The following is a 21,611-nucleotide window of genomic DNA, read 5'->3' as shown; positions in this document are numbered from 1 at the left end:
AGGTTTCTATTCCTTATCTCTAGCTTTCAGGAGACAGGACCACATCCATGCCTCTAAGTGAGCATCGTGATGGTAGATGGTGTCTTGCCTCCCTGACGGCTTTCACCAGAGACCCCCATCACACTCATATCTCCCTCTGCCTTTCTTCTGCTATTCATGGATATGGGTTTAGATTCAGAGATTGTGTGGTGCTACCCACCAAATTACAGGTGTGGATAAAAATTCTGAAGGTTCTCATATGTGGACACACTAGTTCTGGGACATTTGCTATTCCAGAGGGGACTGCTTCCGCTCCCCTCAGACAATGGATGAAAGTTACATGACTGTAGTACTTTCCTCTTTAGAATTCTCATTGTTCTATAAACATATTTGGTGGTGGTGGTGTTCAGTCACCAAGTCGTGTCCAGCTCTTTACGACCCCATGGACTGCAGCATGCCAGACTTCCCTGTCCTTTACCATCTCCCAGAGTTCGCTCAAACTCATGTCCATCGAGTCGGTGATGCCATCCAGTCATCTCATCCTCCGTCATCCCCTTCTCCTCCTGCCTTCAATCTTTCCCAGCATCAGGGTCTTTTCCAATGAGTTGGCTATTTGCATCAGGCAGCCAAAGTATTGGAGTTAGTTAACTAATATGGTTAGTAAGTATGTTTATACTTACTTACATACTTACTAACCATAAAGACTGAGATACTTTGTAGCTTTAAAATGGTATATCAGATTAAGTGGCAATACAAGGTAAACAGTTATTTCCAAATAAATCAAATCCACATAGCAATTACATCTGAATTAAATCTATCGTGTCGATAGAATTGGCTTCCTTAGGTGAAACAGCCATCTCTCCCAGACTCAGTGACGCTCTGGGGTGTTTCTTCCCCAGATGGAAATGACTGAAGTGGCTTGTTTACACCTTTGTGGCTAGGCTAGTCTTGCTGCTCAGAACAAAGCACAAGTTGTTCTGACTGTTTCCGTTTCAGAAACCTATATCCCCATATCCTGCTTTGCTGTATCTTGAGGGACTCTAGTCAATTTACTATCCTGGTTTCTTTTTTTCTCTTGTTTTCCCCCCATTCTTCTGGATGACTTTCTCACATCGTCAAATACTGTGTTTTGTTTTGTTTGTTTGTTTATTGCAGACTGCTGTCAAGCTAAAGACCAGTATATTGAACAATTCAAAGATACTCTGAGCACTTCTGTGGCCAAATCAATTGCTGGATTTTTTGCAGAGCCAATTCAAGTAAGTGTGTTAACCTTAAACATTAACTGAACTCAGTTGTAAATTATCAATTTTAACTCATACATTCTAGTGACTTCCAAATTATTTAAGTGATCACTGTTATGTCCCTTTATGTCATTCTCCTCGTCCCCTTGAAAAAAAGAAGGCCCCTGGTTTTCAACTGACCTTTAAAAGTCCATCTGCTGTACTCCCAGACTGAACAGACAGATAGATGAAACTACTGAATTTGTAAATCTGTAAAAATAGAAAACCCCAGCAGTTTTCAGTTGCTTATTACCCACACTGTCAGGGTGAGCCATTCTGTAATCTTACTAAATCCCCTTAATCTATTTTTCTCTGCTCTCAGGAAAGACCACATTTGCAACCATTTCCCAGAAGGCATGGCATTAAGAGGAATGGCTCTTCTTTTCACCCACAGTTGAAACATTTCTAGAAACGGCTTCAAAAATTGCTAGTATCACTAATGCTAATATTGATCATGGTCTGTCTTCAGTTGTTTCTTTTTTTAATACTTTCAAGGCCCTGTGCTGTTTTCTAGATCTTCTTGGTTTGGTCTTTTGCAGGGGGTGAATGGCGTTGTTCAGTACCCGAAGGGGTTTCTAAAGGAAGCCTTCGAGCTGGTGCACGAGCGGGGAGGCGTGTGCATTGCAGATGAAGTGAGTGGCCACAGAGTAGGTGTGATGGAGCCAGGACAGGAAAAGCGCGGGGAGAAATCTCTAAACCCTGCTCTGCAGTCCAGGCAGAAAGCATCTACTTGCAGATTCCAAGATGAGGGTATAAGTTAATGAATCTTTGTCTCATTGACTGACTAGTTCGTTACTAGATTAGAACGTCAACGTCCCAAGTGAAGTCTATCAAATAAGATAACAGGCCTAGGATGTTGCCATTCTTCAACATACTTTTAAAACTCCTATTTGAATTCAGCTTAAACTTAGTTTAACCTCACAACCAAGTTTTCATCTTAACTTTTGCCAAAATAGTATTAGACAGTCCAGCAGCATTCATAAAAAAATCTGTTTGGAAATCACACTTAGAAAAAAAAAGTCCAGCCTCTAAGAAGAGGGCCATAATCACAGATATTTGGAAAGTAGTTCCAGGGACTCCCCTGGCAGTCGAGAGGTTGGGGATCCCACCTCCATTACAGGGGCGGTGGCTTTGATCCCTGGTCAAGGAACTAAGATTCCACGTGTCGTGTGATACAGCCAAAAAAAAAAAAACTGAATTGAATTGGGGGGAAAAAAGTGAACTGAAGTTCAAGATAGTTAATTTGCCTGTCAAGTTCATGCTGTTAGTAGGGTCAGAGCCAGAACTCACACCCAGACTCAAAGACCACACTAACCACTGGGCAACCCGCCTTTCAAGAATGATTGAACTGTGGTGTAGAAAGACAAAGGGTGGCAGGAAAGGTGGGAACAGAAGAAACTCCTGAGGGCAGAGCCAGTGCTGCACCCCGGGATCTCACATGCCTTCTTAATCAGCTAACCTTGGCTTTCCCTTCTATAAAATGAGGAATTTGGAATCTACAATAAGGGTTTCCCAAGGTGCTGCTAGTGGTAAAGAAGCTGCCTGCCAAAGCAGGAGACATTAAGAGATTCAGGTTCAATCCCTGGGTTGGGAAGATCCCCTGGAGGAGAGCATGGCAACCCACTCCAGTATTCTTACCTGGAGAATTCCATGGACAGAGGAACCTGGGGCCATGGGGTTGCAAAGAGTCAGACACAACTGAAGTGCCTTAGCATGGGGCCATATTGGGCCATCAGTCTTTCCTGGTCTGGCATAAGCTGGATTTAAATTTGAAATTGACTGCTTTTAGGCAAGGCATTCGCACACATAGTTCCCATTCCAATTCATAGAGGTGGACCTAGCCTGCTTCTGTCATGGCTATATGCTTCTTACCTCCTAAGACATTTGAGTTTATGAACCTTAGAATGAGTCATCTCTGTTCAACTGAAAGATTCTATGGAACTGACACCTCCTAGATGACTCACATGGTTTATGGCCCTACATAATTTCATGTATTGTCCAAGCAATCTGATTTTTTTTTTTTTACCATTTATTTATGGTACTTAGATGAAATAAAAAATGAAAATAGACAGGCAAGTTGGATGGATTTGCCATGAGCTTTCTTACATTCTCTTTTGGGCAAATTCATCAGCTTGTGTTCAGGGACTCAAAACTAGGAGACTCAGGATTCGAGCCCAGGTCTGTCTGATTCTCATACCTAAGCTCTTCTCCTGTGTTGCTCACTCTTATCTAATTGTAACCCCCAAATCCGGCTTTGCAACAGCACCTTGGAGAGAGCAGAAAATTTAAAAAAAAAAGTCTGAGAAGGACCCTTATTCTTTCAAGAGCATTTCAGAATCAGCTTCAAGTGCCTACACTTCTATCCCAGAAGAGCAGTATGTGTAGAGAGAGAGAGAGACAGTCCAAGAGACAGAACCAGAAGGGAATCAAGGACCCACCACCAAAAAAGGCTCTGGCAGAAATTTGCATGGGAATATTTGTGCGCCTTTATTTAGTTAGGCACTTCTGCCACATTTTTATTCATTCTACAAACACTTAGTGTCTACTTTTATCAGGCACTCTGCTAGATATTATGGATAAAGAGAAAAATGAGATACAGTCTCTGTTATTAGACAAGTGAGTGTGTGCATGCTAAACACTTCAGTCATGTCTGACTTTTTGCAACCCTATGGACTGCCTGCCAGGCTCCTCTGTTCATGGGATTCTCTAGGCAAGAATACTGGAGAGGGTTGCCATTTCCTTTTCCAGGGGATCTTCCCAACCCAGAGATCTAAACCGCATCTGTGTCTTCTGCATTGGCAGGCGGGTTCTTGACCACAAGCGCCACCTGGGAAACCCTATTAGACATGTACTCTGGTGATAACAGTCCAAGGTGAGAGGTTCTGATGGCAGCCTAGGTGCCTTGTAGGAAAATTTTCCTAGCCCAGATAGTGAGGAAACCATGTTTTGAAGAACAAGAGGCGTTAGCGAGAGACAGAGCAGGGAAAGGATCTTCTGGGAAAAGGAAACAGCACGAACAGAACAACTGCGGTCAGCTTAGTTCCATCCTGAGTTAACCGGCTTCACTGAGTCCTCCTCATGACTGATTCTCAGGAAGAAAAGGACACCACAGGGAAGAGGCCAATCAGCCTGTCTGGGCTGAATGGCAGACGCCCCAGCGCCAGCCTGCATGCTGTAGTTACTGCCTCATCCAGCATGGGGCAGACGCAGCCTTCCCACAGAGGGGCCTTATTCAGGATTGCTAATCACAACAAAGTTTTTCACATGCATTATTTATATAACCCTCACCACAACCCTGTGATGTATTGCTATTAAGTGTTTCCACTCAACAGAACTAACATAGGTCCAGAGGAGTTAAGAAACATGTCTAGAGTCACACAACGCTAGCAAATGGCTTTTGGTGCCTAAAAACTCAAGCATGGTGCTTTTTCCATCATAGTATAAGGATGGTGGTGATGATGATGTCAGGGAGGAGAAGATAGAAGAGAAGGAAAGAGACCAGAGAGTCAGGAAAACCAGCATTTCTCAGAAAGTTCCTGGTAATTTTGGATTTGTTTCCATCAGGTGCAGACAGGATTTGGAAGGCTGGGCTCTCACTTCTGGGGCTTCCAAACACACGATGTCCTGCCAGATATTGTTACCATGGCTAAAGGGATTGGGAATGGCTTTCCCATGGCAGCAGTCGTAACAACTCCAGGTAGGAACCACGGGCAGTTCGTGTCTGCTTCTGGGCCCCCTGCATCCCCAGTCGTAGAAAACATGTGTATTGTACCTAGTGTGGGCTGGGGACCGTCATGGAAACTACACACGCGTTTCCCAAGTAATGTTAAAGGGAAACAGTCTGTCTGCCAGACTGTGGAAAAGATGGAAGAAAACCAGCCCTTTTTGCTCTTTGCTGTAGGGAAGACCAATTCTCCCAGCCTCACATTGAGATGTAGGGTTCTACTACATTGACAAGATCTAGGCAACAAAAACAAAACCAAAACCAAAGCCAACACAAGAGATCCGTGTTAACCAACCTGAAGCCAGATAAAGTTTAAAGCTAAAGTATCCAAGGAGTCATATTCTTGAAGAACACTCCAACTTAGTCTTGCCACCCCAAAGAGCTATAGACTCAGCCTCCAGAGTGATAGTTTTCTCTGCTGATCATCAACAACTAAATACAATACAATCTCACTTAGCTAGAACAGTCTATAAAATGAACATTAGAATTAATTTTATTACCCGTTTTAGTGAAGTTTTACCGAGAATACTTTTACGAACCACTTATTATTGAAAATCTTAAGATTATTTCATTTATTTTTCCCACCAATAGCAAGCACACTTGAGAAACTCCAAAGGATAATTAAGTGCCTTGTAATATTTCAGTGCTTTTATGAAATGAGGGAAGATGGTGTTGAAGGTGAACTATAATGAACCGAATATATATTTTCACCCTCAGACCATCTGGAGATTGTTATGAAATCCTTGCTATGAGAGTTTTAAAAAATATTTCTGTCTTAGTCCCAAGAGTGGAATACAGAAAAAAGGCTAACTAATGAGGATTCATGTACATTCCCGTAAATCAAGTTTTAAAGTACTTTTCAATTCACACAACACATTGAAGATTTTATTAGTAAACTTCTCATGGAGTAAATAAGCAATTTTTCCCTATCTATTGTATTCATCAGCTTGGTCTATCATAACAAAATATTGCAGGCTGGGTGGCTTAAACAACAGACATTTATTTTCCCACCGTTCAAGAGGCTAAAGTCCAAGGTCAGGGTAAGAGTCCAGTTGAGTTCTGGTGAGATCTCTCTTGCAGATGACCCTCTGGCTGTGTCCTCATGAGTCCTTTTCTGCAGTGAGAAAGGGCTCTGGTGTCTCCTCTTCTTATGAGGGCACCAATCCTATTGGACTAGGACTCCACCCTTATGACCTTAGTTGCCTCTAGGGAGTTGCATTGGGGGTTAGGGCTTCAGCATATGAGTTGGGGATCCCTGAGGGGGGAGACACTTCCATCCATAACATCACTATCATGAATTGGAGGCCATGAAATCTATTGTAAACACCTTTCTACAACATGAAAGTAAATATAACCCAAGTGGCATGATGAGAAATTACAGATGTGTTACTCGTTATCCACCTTTTGTTCTCTCCCTCTAGATATTGCCAAGTCCTTAACCAAGCGCATGCTTCACTTCAATACCTTTGGAGGGAACCCCATGGCCTGCGCCGTTGGTTCAGCTGTGCTTGAGGTACATTCCAGCAACTATGTCAACACCACTCATTTCACCAAACAACTACTTCAAAACTACACACGTATTATCAGGACTCTACCACATGACATAATTAAAGTGGAGAGTTAATTCCTAGTCCCTGAATCTAAGTTTAGATTTCCAGGTATTATTCTGCTCCCTCTCCCTTTTTTTGAAATCTACTATCAGTGCTTCAAGTATTGGATATGAAATAACATATAATAAACCTCACACATATGAGAAACATAAGAATTCCCCTAGCTAGCTGGTAGCACTGAAATCTCTTTTGTGGTTTGATTGGTGTTTTATGGATGGTGGCATATGTTTTATGTTTTATGGTGACCAATGGCAATTTTTGATGTCAGTTGAATTTTGGTCCTGTCTTGTATATGCTTCCTTACATTTGTTGTACTGTCATAAATGAAAAGACAAAAGAGCAAATGACTTCTATGCAATTCCAACTAGGTGATTCAGCTGTGGTTCAGCACGAGCCCATTGAGTTTTGCCTGTGGTCTCATCTGTTGGAAAAGGTTTGCATAATTCTATGAATAATAGCACTTGGTGCTAGTGGTAAAGAACTCCCCTGCTAATGCAGGAGACATAAAAGATGTGGGTTCAATCCTTGGGTCAGGAAGATCCCCTGGAGGAAGCATGGCAACCCACTCCAGTACTCTTGCCTGGAAAATGCCTTGGACAGAGGAGCCTGACAAGCTGCAGTCCATAGCATCACAAAGAGTCGGACATGACTGAAGGGGCTTAGCATGCATGTATTACATGCATAATAGCGCTTTAAATAAGTGTAACATAGTTTCTGAAAGACTGCACAAGAAATTATTAACAGTGGTTGTTTGTGGGGAGGGAAACAGTGGCTGGAGAACAGGGATCAGTGAGGCTCATTCTGCTCTTTGATTCTGTACTTTGTGGTGTTTGAACAAAGCACATGTTTCACTTATTCAAAAAAAATTTTTTTTAAGTATTTTTCAATAAAAATAAGTAAAAGCTGCCCTTTCTAATTAAAAAGTATATTCAAATATGACTAAATCTCAAAAAGAGAAAGTGTGGGTAGGATGTGACATTTATTTCATTCTGTAGAAATGCCAACTAGTGTTCTAAAGAACTAGTGTTAAAAGTGCTGTGTCACCTCAAACAATTTGGCAAGTAGGATGTAGGTGAACAAGGAGGTCTTAAAAACATCAAGTTCTGCCTGCAGTCATGCAGTTACTATCGGCTGCTTATAAATATACTGTACTGCTCATATGTGGTCCAGAATTGCAGGTCTCTTACTATATAGCACAGGGAACTCTGCTCAATGTTATGTGGCAGCCTGGATGGGAGGGGAGTTTAGGGGAGAATGGATACATGTATATGTATGTCTGAGTCCCTATGCTGTTCTCCTGAAATGATTGCAACATTGTTAGTCAGCTCTAGTACAAGATAAAAAGTTTACAAAAGAAAAGAATCACAGATCTCTGCTGTGAGCAGAAGTAGGTGAAAATCCTTTTATATCTCAGGTGCCCTGACTCTGGGCCCACACAGAGTCTCTTATTTTTCCCTAAATGTTTACCCACTCCTGAAGATGAGAAAGGTATAAGGGAAGTGTTCCCTGTACCAAGCCTTTTTTTCTCCCTACAGCAGATCTTTCTATGAGACAAGGTATGGTCACATGACTTTGGGTTCCATTTGTCTGGTCAAGTTCTGTAAACAGGTCACATACATTTATTTCTCAGTCCCTTTTAAAACTGTTTAAATAGAAAGTCATTTGGGGCTTTCTCTCAACAGGTGATTAAAGAAGAAAATCTACAAGAAAATAGCCAAGAAGTTGGCACCTATATGTTGCTGAAGTTGGCTAAGCTGCGGGATGAATTTGAAATTGTAGGAGATGTCCGAGGCAAAGGTCTCATGATAGGAATAGAAATGGTGAAGGATAAGGTAGGTGGTGATCTACTGGTCTCTCTGTGGCTTCTTGGGGCAGCAAGAGTTAAGGCAGGAAGCCTCGGCTACAAGCTCATTCATTCAGAGATAGAGCCGGCAAGGACTACAAGACTCAGTGAAGCTCATTAGAAATGAGTAGAGAGAGTTGGGGCTTCCCCAGCAGCTCAGTGGTAAAGAATCCACCTGCCAATGCAGGAGACATGGGTTTGATCCCTGAGTTGGAAAGATCCCCTGGAGGAGAGCATGGCAACCCGCTCCAGTATTCTTGCTTGGAGAATCCCATGAACAGAGGATCCTGGCTGACTACAGCCTATGGGGTTGCAAAGAGTCAGACACACTGAAGCAACTGATGGTGACAGAGAGCATTAACATGGAGAGTTCTAGAGGAGTGAGGAGGAGAATGTGGAAGAGGGAGCTGATGGTATTCTTGCCAGAGTAGGCAAAGAGCATCGGCAATGACTGAATATTTTACATTGGAAATACAAAGAAGGGGAGAATTATTTGGGGAGGGACAGGCAGCCCAGAGAGCTAGTAGCAGGGAAAAGGGCCAGGAGAAGGCTGTGGTGATGGTTTGGGTGAGGATGTTAAAGATTTATAGGGTTTTGTATTTATTTGTGAATGGACTTTAATCTCTCAGGTAACCAGGTGGAATGCGACTTTCTGATGACATGCCCCACTGTGACCTCAAACTCAATATGACAACTGAATCTAGTATTTTCTCTTAAGCCAGTGATTCTTCCCAAGGTCACTGTTTCTGTTCTGTATCTCCATTCTTCTCCCAATTCCCCAGCTTCAAAACCACCAAATAATCTGTGGCTCCTTCTCTCTCCTTATTTCTAATGTGAAGTCTTATTGATTCTTTCTTCACCATGTTTTTCAAATCTTTCCCACAGTTCCTCCTGCTGCCCCTAGGGTCCATGTCAGTAGGAAATCATCCCAATCCTCCATAAAAGTGAAATCTACATCCTCAGAGGAGAGCGACAGCAGGAGAATTCTGGCACGGGAAGGAATAGTCAGATCAATGCCTTCCCCCTAATTCTTATCCATGGGAGATGTCTTGCTATCTGCTGTCACCATGCCATCCTAATTTAGAAGGTCTGATGCTCAATTCTTTCAATATTCAGCCCAGACCATGGATATAAGACTTTTCCCTTAACACCACACAGCAGAGACAGTACAAGGCTGGAATGTTTAATTAAGATTTTAAAGCTACGGGAAGACAACAGGAAGAGTACTGCAATATCGAATCAGGCCCTCTGGCTCACAAGCTGTGACATCCACATCTTCAGCTTGGGGCCCTGTCCAAAAGGCTGTTCTAAAGTTCAGATGAGTCCTCTCCCAACCCGGGAGCTCCCTCAAGGATGTCTAGGCTCCTCAAAGCCCAGAATCCCCCGAGGAAAGCCCCATGAGAGAGGAGGCACTCCTCCCTTCCCCGCTAGTCCAAACCCAATGACTGTGTGCTTCAAGACATGTGGACAGAGACACTCATCAGGTCTTGGGTTGTCCTGGTAAAACATCAGAATTCTCCCAAACGGCCACTGATACCAAACAAGCTAAGTGATGGTACATCCATCCTATGTGGCACAGAAATATGTGTGACATGGGAAGATGTGCAGACTGTATTATGGAAAAAATAAGATAGGCTATAAAATAGTATATATAGAATGAGCTCTTTTCCTCTTCTCTCTGCCCTTCAGTAGTTGTAAGCATGGGGTCTGAAGGAACTTCTCTATCGCTAATTCTATCCATTGTCCCCTCAATGACAGTACATTCAAATACTGCTCAAACTTTTCCCCAGTCATGGAATATGATACTCTCTTCTCTGTCTCTAGCTTTGAAAATCCTAGCCTTGTTCAAGATCTGACTCTTCCCCACACCTCCTCTTTAAGCTTGCCTTTGCTTCTCCTGTCTAAAGGGACTCCAGCCTTCAGAGAATCCCTCTCCTACTCCCTGTCTAAAGAGCTCCTTTGAAATGATCTTTCAAATCATGTACTTGTTGACTCGATTTTCAAGTATCAACATCTTTTTTTCCTATGTAAATTATATGCCTTTGGGGCCAGGAAATACACAGATGGTGAGCACTGTACCAGTGTTAATTGATTGATTTCAGGCCCCTGCAATACTTCAGACCACTTTCATGTAATTGAAACAGTACAGAACTTGGCTTTGATGCTGTATTGATGTATATGATGTATTGATGCTGAACAATATAACCCAGATTTAAAACTCCCATGTGCTATTGGTAAGGATGTGAACTGGATACAGCCCTTTGGACAGAAATTCATCTGTGTCTATTAAAAGATTAAATGTATACATTTTGACCTAGCTATTCCACTTATAGAGATGTGTCCTAGAGAAATATTCACAGATGTGTGTAGATATAAATAAGTGAGGATGTTTGCAATATTTTTTATAATCATAAACAAAAATAGAAAATCACATATATGTCCAAAAATAGGAGATGAAACAAATTGCTGTACCAACAAGTGACAAAATACTAGGCAGTCTTTAAAAAGACTAGGTCCATGAGGGTGGGATGATTTGAGATAATAACACTGAAACATGTATATTACCATATGTGAAACAGATCACCAGTCCAGGTTTGATGCATGAGACAGGGTGCTCAGGGCTGGTGCACTGGGATGACCCTGAGGGATGGCATGGGGAGGGAGGTGGGAGGGGTCTCAGGGTGGGGAACATGTGTACACCCATGGCTGATTCATGTCAATGTATGGCAAAAACCACTACAATATTGTAAAGCAATTTGTCTGCAATTAAAATAAATTAATTATTTTAAAAAAATAGAATAAGACTAGGTCCAGATACACTGACATGGAAAGATGTTCAGGATACATTGTAAACTGTTCAAAGCAAATGCAAAACATTATAAAGGATGAATTATTTTTAAAATGTGCATTTAAATGCATCTGTATGCATAAAAAATTTGTCTCGTTCACACCAAATTACTAACAGGCAGTGTCCCTAGGAGTAGGATTTTAGGAAGAGAAACTTCCAATTTTTACTAAATGCATGTCCATACTGCTTTAAGGAGTTTTTCCCAATAACCGTGAATACTTTTATATTGTTTAAATGAAAACCTACCCTCTCAAAACAAGTTGAAAAACAAAAACAAAATAAACAGGAAGCTACATTATACCGTCAAGAAGAGGCTAGCTACTAACATGCCTATTTGATTACGGGGCTGGTGGAACTTAGGTTCAAGCATGGAGCCGGGTCAGGCTGTCCTGTGGCTTTGCCTTATTAGATTTTTTCAACCATGCTTTTCTCTGCATATGCCTACAAGATGGTCAGTTAGTCTTGGCAGTTGAGGCTAGGGAGTGATAAAAAAGGACAGAGGAGCAGAGAGGGAGCTGGCTCAGACCAGGGTGAGACTAAATTCCCTCCCCAGGCCCCTGATGGCCACCCAGACCCCAGCAACCCAGCTGCCCCTCAGGAACCCTTCCTGACCTCTGAACTCTCATCCCCTAAACCATACTCAACTTCTTTCTAGTTTCTACAGTTTGTGCTGTTCTGTGCTTAGGTGCTCAGTCGTGTGTGACTCTTGGTGATCCCATGGACTGTAGCCCACCAGGCTCCTCTGGATTCTCTAGGCAAGAATACTGGAGTGGGTTGCCACACCCTCCTCAGGGGATCTTCCCAAGCCAGGGATTGAACCCAGGTCTCTCACATTGCAAGTGGATTCTTTACCAGCTGAGCTACCCAGGAAGCCCTTTCACCGTTTAGCCCTAAATTATATTGCCGTGTTTTAGTCTTCCCTCATGAGAGCCTCAGGGACAAGCAGGACAACATTTTGGATCAGTGAGGTGATCCTAGTCTTTTATCCCATCATGGGTCCTCTTCTTGTCTGAACATTTGAATAATATTTTCCTAGTCTTAAAGCTTCACAACAGACTGAGAATATAGACCTCTCTGGAAGGTACAGTCTGAGTCTGTGCTCAGCCACTGACACCTAACCAGGAAAGGATTCAGGGTGGATGGGGCAAGGGGATGGATACCCAAGCCTATGGGAAGGCAGATGGAAAGCGCAGAGCAGAAAAATGAAGCTGGGAGCATGGGAGGGAGCCCTCCTCCACCTCACAGGGATCGCAGAGGCTGGCCCATGAGCCAGGATCATGCCTTTGAAGCTAGAGAGCCAGACCCAGTGCTGATGCTCTCAGGGCTGTGCCACAGAAGAGAGGCCAGTGGCAGTGACAGGGCTCAGCGCTCACAACTGAGGAATCACAGCCCAGCATCTGAAGAGCATTTACAAACACAGATGCCGAAGGCCTGCTCTACAGGCTTCCCAGGTGGCTCAGTGGCAAACAATCCACCCGCCAGTGCGGGTTCAATCCCTGAGTCAGGAAGACCCCCTGGAGAAGGAAATACCAACCCACTCCAGTATTCTTGCCTGGAGAATCCCCACGGACAGAGGAGCCTGGTGGGCTAAGGAGCCTGGTGGGCTACAGTCCCTGGGGTCACAAGAGTTGGACGTGACTGAGCGACTTAGCACACAGCACATAATGTTAAGGTGGGATTGTGGTAAGGTGCTAGTGGTAAAGAACCCGCCTCCCAGTGCAGAAGACATTAAGAGGTGTAGATTTGATCCCTGGGTTGGGAAGATCCCCTGGAGAAGGGTATGGCCACCCATTCCATTATTCTTGCCTGGGAAATCTCATGGACAGGACGGCCAGGCGGGCTACTGTCCCTGGGGTGGCAAAAGAGCGGGACATGACTTAACGACTAAATAAAGCCCTACCCCAAGTAATCAATAGGCCTGACCTGAGGTCTAAATGTCTGTAGTTCAAAATGGCTTCCAGATGATGCAGATTCAGGGTCAGACTTGACTACAGAGGGAGCACTGGTATCCCCAGTCCAATGTCATCAGACGGGTGCTGGCAAGCCTGGGCCCACAAGTAGTCACCACCTTCAGATGCCATGTGACCTGAAACAACCGCTGGGTTTCCAGAGAGCTTACCTCTCCTGACCCTGGAGTAGTAAGTCTTGGGTGAAAAAGTGCAAATTCCACAAGGAGGGACGACGAGGACATAGGGCCCCACTGTAGCTGCCCTGGCTGTGCTGTGGCTCAGGGAGAGCTTGGGCTGTTTGTGCCCTTGTGCAACTTCTGAGCCATTTCCTGGACTCTGAAATGAACTTTTTACAGGGACAAAACCAAGTGAAGAGTTGAGGACAATTTCCACACAAATAAAGCAGGCTCCAAATATGGCTATTACAGAATCAACCTCCTGGGGTAACCACCTGCAGCGCCAAGATTCACTGGCGATCTGCATTCAACTTCATCTTGTCTTTGGGAATCTGGAATGAATTGGGATAAAAAAACAGATATTTTTAATAATGCCACCCCCCAAAATAAATCCTATCCAGAAATTAACAGCTTTATTCAATTACAGGGGGAGAGAGATTGAGAGGGAGGGTAGAGCATTGATTGCTTCAGTTGCTTTTATTTATTTTTTTTTAACTTTACAATATTGTATTGGCTTTGCCATATATCAACATGAATCCACCACAGGTATACACATGTTCCCCATCCTGAACTCTCTTCCCTCTCCATACCATCCCTCTGGGTCGTCCCAGTGCACCAGCCCCAAGCATCCAGTATCGTGCATCGAACCTGGACTGGCGACTCGTTTCATATATGATATTATACACGTTACAATGCCATTCTCCCAAATCATCCCACCCTCTCCCTCTCCCACAGAGTCCAAAAGACTGTTCTATACATCAGTGTCTGTTTTGCTGTCTCGTATACAGGGTTATTGTTACCATCTTTCTAAATTCCATATATATGTGTTAGTATACTGTATTGGTGTTTTTCTTTCTGGCTTACTTCACTCTGTATAATAGGCTCCAGTTTCATCCACTTCATTAGAACTGATTCAAATGTATTCTTTTTAATGGCTGAGTAATACTCCATTGTGTATATGTACCACAGCTTTCTTATCCATTCATCTGCTGATGGACATCTAGGTTGCTTCCATGTCCTGGCTATTATAAACAGTGCTGCGATGAACATTGGGGTACATGTGTCTCTTTTAATTCTGGTTTCCTCAGTGTGTATGCCCAGCAGTGGGATTTAATTTCTCTTAGAAATAATGTCTTTAATTGTTCAAACGTCGAACATAGAATATTTTTTTAATGTATTTACAGGAGAGCCGCCAGCCTCTTCCCCGTGAAGAAGTAAATCAAATCCACCACGACTGCAAATGCATGGGGCTTCTGATTGGCAGAGGCGGCCTTTTCTCTCAGGTAAGAAAAAGGCTGGTCTTTACCTATCAGCTTAGGTAGGCATCTCCTAATGTCCCTACGCTGGTCCCTTACCTTCACGCCTGTGAGAGGGGAACCCAGTTCCACTTCGTCTAGGCCTCACTGCTGGGTGGTGTGTTTAGTCACTCAGTCGAGTCTGACTCTTTGTGACCCCATGGACTGTAGACCACCAGACTCCTCTGTCCATGGAATTCTCCAGGCAAAAACTCTGGAGTGGATTGCCATGCTCTCCTCCAGGGAATCTTCCCAAGCCAGGGATTGAACCCAGGTCTCCTACATTGCAGGCAGATTCTTTACCATCTGAGCCACCAGGGAAGCCCAGCCTTTACAGCTCAGATGTTTACAAAAGAAAGGGACAGTTATACCTTTAGGCCACTAGAGGGCGCCATGCCAAATGGTTTGGTTCCCACTGTTCTTCGGGGAATGGACACAGGGGACAGTCTAAGGTGGCAGAAACGGACTGTACTGACAAACCAGAGGACTTACAGGACGGGTTATAACAGTGTCATAACGGTCATGCATAAATAGCTTGTCTCATGTATGAATTAGTTCTGACCCCTGTAAAAGCAATCCTAGCTATTTTGAACTCAGTGCTAGACTCTAACCCTGTGAATCCCAGTCTACCAAGCTTTAGTGGCCGCTGTGGCCAGGAGCAATGTCACAGTGCTGGCAGGCCCAGGTGACCCTGTGGAGGAGGCGGGGGACCACCCTGGCTGGGTCCCTGATGAAGAACTCAAAAGCAGCCACTCCCAGGGCCCTTTTCCTTCAGGCTGGGAAAGGCAGAGACCAAGCTCTCCCTGCCCCAAACTCCTGGAAAAGCCAAGCACAACCCTGCAGTCCGGACCCTGGTGTGGCCCTGCCGTGGGCAGGGGCTGCTACTGCTGTACAGTGAGCTGCCCACTCCATCTCTCACATCCCAGGACCCTCTCCAGGAATATGTTCCAGGACAGAGATTAAAGATTTAGGGTCACGCCTGTTCCTCCCCTAAGTTGTCCTTGGCCTTTGGCCTCTTTCTTTCCCATTTCAAACATGGGTCATCCTTATTTCAGCAAGCACTCTTGACCGATGCTTCTTAGAGAAAATGGAAGCTATTAGGCAAGGTCCCTGCAGACGCTTCTCTGTCAGAGCCATTTCCCACCTCTCCTAAAGGTTAGGGAGAACGAGTCATCCCTCCTGTTCAGATCTGGATCTGCCACCTGTGCTCTGGACCCTCCGCACCCCCTCCACTTAAGGAAACAGGTCTGGGTCCTCTTGTTTCTGCAGCTTTTCCTTAGCTTCCCATCAGCTTGTAAACAAAGAGACTGAAAGCTCTCCCAGCCCAAACCAAACCATAGCAAACAAAACCAGAGGAGCACTTTTGCCTGGAAATGCTGTTTTGTCTAGTCCTGGTCCTAGATATTTTTCCATATGAATCAGAGAAAATTAATGATTCAAAATCCCAAGATGGGCTACTTATGAAATAAGATAGGAAACAATTCATTGTTTACTTGCTTCGTTATTCCTTAGTTACCTGGCACACACGTAAGTGCTAAGGAGCCACTGGTAGGCTGGATACAAAAGCTACAATGATAAATAAGATTTATCCTTCCCTCCATGGAGTTGGCAGAGGAGAAAGGCATAAACAGGAAATTATAATACAATATAGGAAGCTGGCGGATAACCATAAAAAGGGATAGTATAGGAGGAAAGAGAAGGGACTCCTGGGTCAGCTTTTCTGGCTAGGCTGAGCCTTAAACAGTGATAAACTCTCAAAGCACACATAGAAACATGGCAGTGTTTGAAGAGCTACACACACAAGCACACTCACACAAACACACACATACCATGGGACTGGAGCAGGAGATGGGAGGCTGTGAGTAGTAAAGATGAGAAGTCTTACTACTTTTCAGACACTGTTCGAAAACTCTTTGCATACATTGATTCATTTAATCCTCTCAACACACCTATGAAATAAGCATTATTATCCTTATTTTACAGATGAAGAAAAGCAGGCACAGAGAGGTTAAGTAAGTTGCCCAAGTCGCACAGCTAGGAAGGTGCCCAAGTCACACAGGATCCAGACTCAGGCAGCCTGATTTCTGAATCTGTCCTCTGAGGAAGGCAAAGCTGAGGGGATGTGACTGGAGACAGGGAGTGCAGGTGGAGGCTGATGATTTTGTTTGATCTTGAACAGCAGCAGTAGCGATAGAGGAGAAACAGAGAGCAATCGGGCAGGGAAATGCACAGGGCTTGGGTATGAAGGAAGGGGAACGTCAGGGATGACTCCCTCGGGTCTAACTTGCTTTAGGGAGTGTGAGGATAAGTGCAGCTTCAGACTTGTTCCCTTTCCTTCTTAGACAAGTCTGTAGATCAGAGGAAAAAAATAAGGTGAGGATCACAATTTGGAGGTCATCAACGTAGAAGTGGGGAGTGGAGGAGATCTCCTGGGAAGGGAGTCTGGATGTGAAATGCAGAGAGGTGAGGAGAGACACATGGGTCATATCAGCATTTAAAGGGCAGGTGGAATAAGAGGTACCCAGATGGAGACAAAACACTGGCAGAGAGGGACCTCCCTGATGGGCCAGTGCTAAGACTCCTCGCTCTCAGTGCAGGGGGCCCGCGTTCGATCCTTGGTCAGGGAACTACATGCCACAACTAAGACCTGGCACAACCAAAGAAATAAATATGTAAAAAACAACAACAACAGGCAGAGCTGTGAGGAGAGTGGGAGGCCATGGAAGCAAGAGTGGAGAGGTTCGGGAAGCGGGAGGGATTGGAATGCTAAATGCGGACGAGAAGACCAGAAAGGATAAGGGCTGGGATGTGCTCATTGGATTCTGCACTCAGCAAGTGACTAGTAGCTTTAGTCAGAGTGGAGTCAGAAGGCTGGTGGGACAGAAACCAGACTGCACTGGGTTGAGATGTGAATAGAGGGAAGGCAGAGTAAAAGATAATGGCCAATAGCATCAACCAGACTTTTTATTTATTAAGTATAATAAAAGGAAGGATAATGTTTGTATGGTAGCTAGAAGGGACCAGGAAGGTCAACACATTTTTATTTGTATCCAGTACTCTTGCCTGGCCCCTTCATGGGTCACTGCCTTATCATGGCAAAGGGCTTGTGAACTCAATGCACGCCATTCAGGGCCACTCAAGACAGACAGGTCGTAGCAGAGAGTTCTGACAAAATGTGATCCACTGGAGGAGAGAATGGCAAATCACCCCAGTGTACTTGCTGTGAGGACCTTATGAACTTATATAAAAGGCCACAAAGATGTGACACCAAAAGATAAGTCCCCCAGGTCTGACGTTGTCCAATATGCTACTGGGGAAGAGCGAAGGTTCAGTGTTAAGTGAACCAAGAACTTCCAGATGTCCAAGCTGGGTTTAGAAAATGAAGAGGAACTAGAGATCAAATTGTCAACATTCACTGTATTATAGAGAAAGCAAGGGAATTTCAGAAAAATATCTATGTTTCATTGACTACGCTAAAGCCTTTGACGGTGCGGATTGTGACAAACTGTGGAAAGCTCTTAGAGGATGGGAATATGTACCCATCTCCTGTATGCGGGTCAAGAAGCAACAGTTAGAATCCTGTATGGAATGACTGCATGTTTCAAGATTGAGAAAGGAGTACAACACAGCTGTCTGCTGTCACCCTGTTTATTTCATCTATACGCTGAGTATACCATGAGAAATGCTGGGCTGGATGAGTTACAAGCTGGAAATCAGAATAGGTGGGAGAAATATCAACAACCTCAGATATGCAGACAATACCACTCTAATGTTAGAAAGCAAAGAGGAACTAAAGAACATCTTGATGAGGGTGACGGAGGAGCGTGAAAGAGCCAGCTTTAGACTAAATATTTTTTAAAAACGTAGATAGTGGCATTTGGCCTCATTACTGCATGGCAAATATAAGGGGAAAAGGTGGAAGTAGTGACACATTTCCTCTTTTTTGACTCGAAAATCACAGAGAACAGTGACTGCAGCCATGAAATCAGAAGACGATTGGTCCTTGGCAGGAAAGTGATGACAAACCCTAGTGTGTTGAGAGACATCACTCTGTCAACAAAGGTCCATATAGTCAAGGCTATGGTCTTTCCAGTGGTCACATACCGTTGTGAAAGCTGGACCATAGGCAGAATGCCAAAGAATTGATGCCTTCAAACTGTGGTGCTGGAGAAGACTCCTGAAAGTCCCTTGACAACAAAGAGATCAAACTAGTCACTCTTAAGGGAGATCAACCCTAAATATTCACTGGAAGGACTGATGCTGAAGCTGAAGCTCCAGTATTTTGGTCATCTGATTTGAACAGATGACTCATTGGAAAAATCCCTATTGTTGGGAAGGAGAAGGGCATCAGAGGATGAGATGGCTGGACGGCATCACTGATGCAATGAACATGAACTTGGGCAGACTCTGGGAGATGGTAAGGGACATGGAGGCCTGGCGAGCTACAGTCCATGGGGTTGCAAACAGTCGGACACAACTTGGCGACTGAACAACAACAACAGCTCTTACCTGGAGAATCCCATGGATAGGGGAACCTGGCAGGCTACAGTCCATAGGGTCACAAAGAGCCAGACATGACTGAAGAGACCTGGCGTGCATGCATGCATGTGTGGCTTGGATTCGATTTACAAGAGCTTTAAGTGTGCTTATTTATAGGCTGAGGGGAAGTTGAGGAGGAGGTGAAGATGCAAGTGAATGCAGAGATGTTTCCTGGAGGGGAGGTGAATGTCGTTTCGTGGGCCAAAGGCACAGGTGGAAAATTTGGAGTCGAATACTAGAGACAGCTCATTCTCTGAACCTTCAGGCAAGAATATAAGAATGCACGTGGGAGCGAGCAAATTTACAGAGCGCTCTTGCGTGACAGTCTCTGAGAAGCATGAGGCAAGAGTGTTGTGAAATAGAGTGAGGGGTGCGAGAGTTGAGCCAGGGATGACAGAGGACCTGAACGTTTAGGGCTCCAGCAGAAGCAGGACTCTGCTTTACTTGGTGTGTCTGTGCACCAGCGGCTTGAGTTTCTTTACCGCTTCTCAGCTGTCTGTTGGAGCACAGTTCTGTGCTAGCTCTGACCAGGGCTGGGACTTCACTGTGTGGGTACAGCAGCAGGAGGGCAGAAAGGGGCAGGTGAGAGAGTGGTTCATATCCCCAACCCTGTGCTCCGAGCTGGGTCGGAAGGGGAGGCGGAGATCTAGGCGGAGTGACAGATCCACAGAGCATGGAGGCATGAGGAGACTGCTGAAGTTTCCATGAGAAAGGCAGAGGCAGTGGGGATCAGAAATTGAAGAATTCCTAGTGAAGATGAGGCTTGTGGGGCTGGCCTGGGATGTGCAGGAATGCGGAGGAGGATCATAGATGAAGTTTCTGGAAGATGTGGCGATCAAGAAACTGAAAAATGGGACTTCCCTGGTGGTCCAGTGGTTAAGACTCCATGCTTCTAATGCAGGGGGCTCAGGTTCAATTCCTGGTCAAGGAACTAGATCCTACATGCTGCAACTAAGACCCAGCACAGCCAAATAAGTAAAATTAAAAAAAAAGAAATGGAGATGCTAGTTTGCTGGGTTTTACACAGGGACACAGAAGTCAACCTCAGCAGTGGCAGAATTGGAGGGTGAATAGAGGCCTAAGACCTCAGTGGAGGTGGTGCAAGGACCAGGAGGCCAGCAGATGACAAAAATGAAAAGAGGCAGAGAAGATGGTACGAGAATTGTTGAGACTAGAGGATGAATGGCCTGGATACAGCACTGGGTCAGGAGGAGACCAACCCTCGAGGGAAATTTAAGGAATGTTATGAAAGCAAGATGTTGGATTCCCAGTCTAGCGCATTTCCCTGAAATCATAGTTCATTCTGTGGTGACCCTTTCCTCTATTTTTCCTTTGTCTCCTCAGACTTTCCGCATTGCGCCCTCAATGTGCATCACTAAACCAGAAGTTGATTTTGCAGTGGAAGTGTTTCGCTCTGCCTTAATTCAACACATGGAGAGAAGAGCTAAATAAAATTTTCAAGAATAAAAACACCACAAGCCTCAAGAACTCCCCACTTATGTTCAAGAGCTAATCTGAGAAATTCCAAAACCACTGGTCTTGGTTGTATGGTTGACTGCTTACCAGCCATGTTTGTTAGCAGAGTCCCTATTATCCCCTATTACCTTGAGAAAGCCATCCTTCAGGAAAGGATCTGACTCCCTAGCTCAGAGAATAAACCCTAATTAATCTGGGTTAATTATGGTAACTTGACTCCCCTCTGTGGTGAATGTTTCTACTGATATGTGATATGATTCCTCCAGGAAAATCTTCCAGTGGAGGTGCCTTCAGGGAAATGTTTCTTCATCCTCTGCTCTTCATCTTCAGAAGAGATGTCTTCTTCTTGCACCAAAGCATCAGATGTCAGGGTAGGATGGCTCCAACCACAACAACCACTTTGCAGTCTTGACGACAAAGCTTATTTGCTGAGGTTGGAAGGTAGAGAGAAGCTGAGCTCTTAGTGATGTCAACAGGCCACTGACTTACCCTGTCCTGGAGCCACCTTACCTTCAGGCTTCTTATTTTACAAGAAAATAAATCCAATAGACTACACAAGTCTTTTTAATTTTTCTCTTATTACAATCATAAGCATCCTGAGAAATGAGGCAGAAAATACCCCATGTAGATAACTGTCCTGTCCTTTGACTCCCTTAAAATGTTTATCAGAGTCTTCTTTGTCTCCGCTGCCATCATCTTACCCTGGACTAAATTCTCATTACTCCTATTTTTTTAATACTATGTCTGAAATTATTTATAACAAGACTTGTAGCAGTCTACACATATTTTTATACTTTCTGTTTTTAATATTCATTTCCAATGTGGTTGATCACAGGATATTGAATATAGACAGTTTCCTGTGCTATACAATAGGACATTGTTGTTTATCCAT

General features: G+C 44.2%; 1 protein-coding gene across 3 annotated transcripts in view; it reads left to right on the top strand.

Annotated features, from left to right (window-relative positions):
* Nucleotides 1-21,273, top strand: part of AGXT2 (alanine--glyoxylate aminotransferase 2) — a 42,946-nt gene extending 21,673 nt beyond the window's left edge. For all 3 annotated transcript variants that reach the window (XM_086361374.1, XM_086361375.1, XM_086361377.1), the window contains 7 exons: nt 1,135-1,235; nt 1,799-1,891; nt 4,824-4,956; nt 6,405-6,496; nt 8,276-8,425; nt 14,594-14,692; nt 20,588-21,273. In XM_086361374.1, coding sequence (XP_086217500.1) covers nt 1,135-1,235; nt 1,799-1,891; nt 4,824-4,956; nt 6,405-6,496; nt 8,276-8,425; nt 14,594-14,692; nt 20,588-20,695 — 776 coding nt within the window. In that variant the 3' untranslated portion in view covers nt 20,696-21,273. The remainder of the gene's footprint in view (nt 1-1,134; nt 1,236-1,798; nt 1,892-4,823; nt 4,957-6,404; nt 6,497-8,275; nt 8,426-14,593; nt 14,693-20,587) is intronic.
* The last annotated feature ends 338 nt before the right edge of the window (nt 21,274-21,611 follow it).

This window comes from Bos grunniens, chromosome 20 (assembly GCF_055505025.1).
Source record: "Bos grunniens cultivar Pamir isolate PY7600 chromosome 20, Bosgru_T2T1.0, whole genome shotgun sequence".
NCBI lineage: Eukaryota > Metazoa > Chordata > Mammalia > Artiodactyla > Bovidae > Bos > Bos grunniens.
Note: the sequence above shows the minus strand (reverse complement) of the source record. Positions and strands in the feature narration are given on the sequence as shown.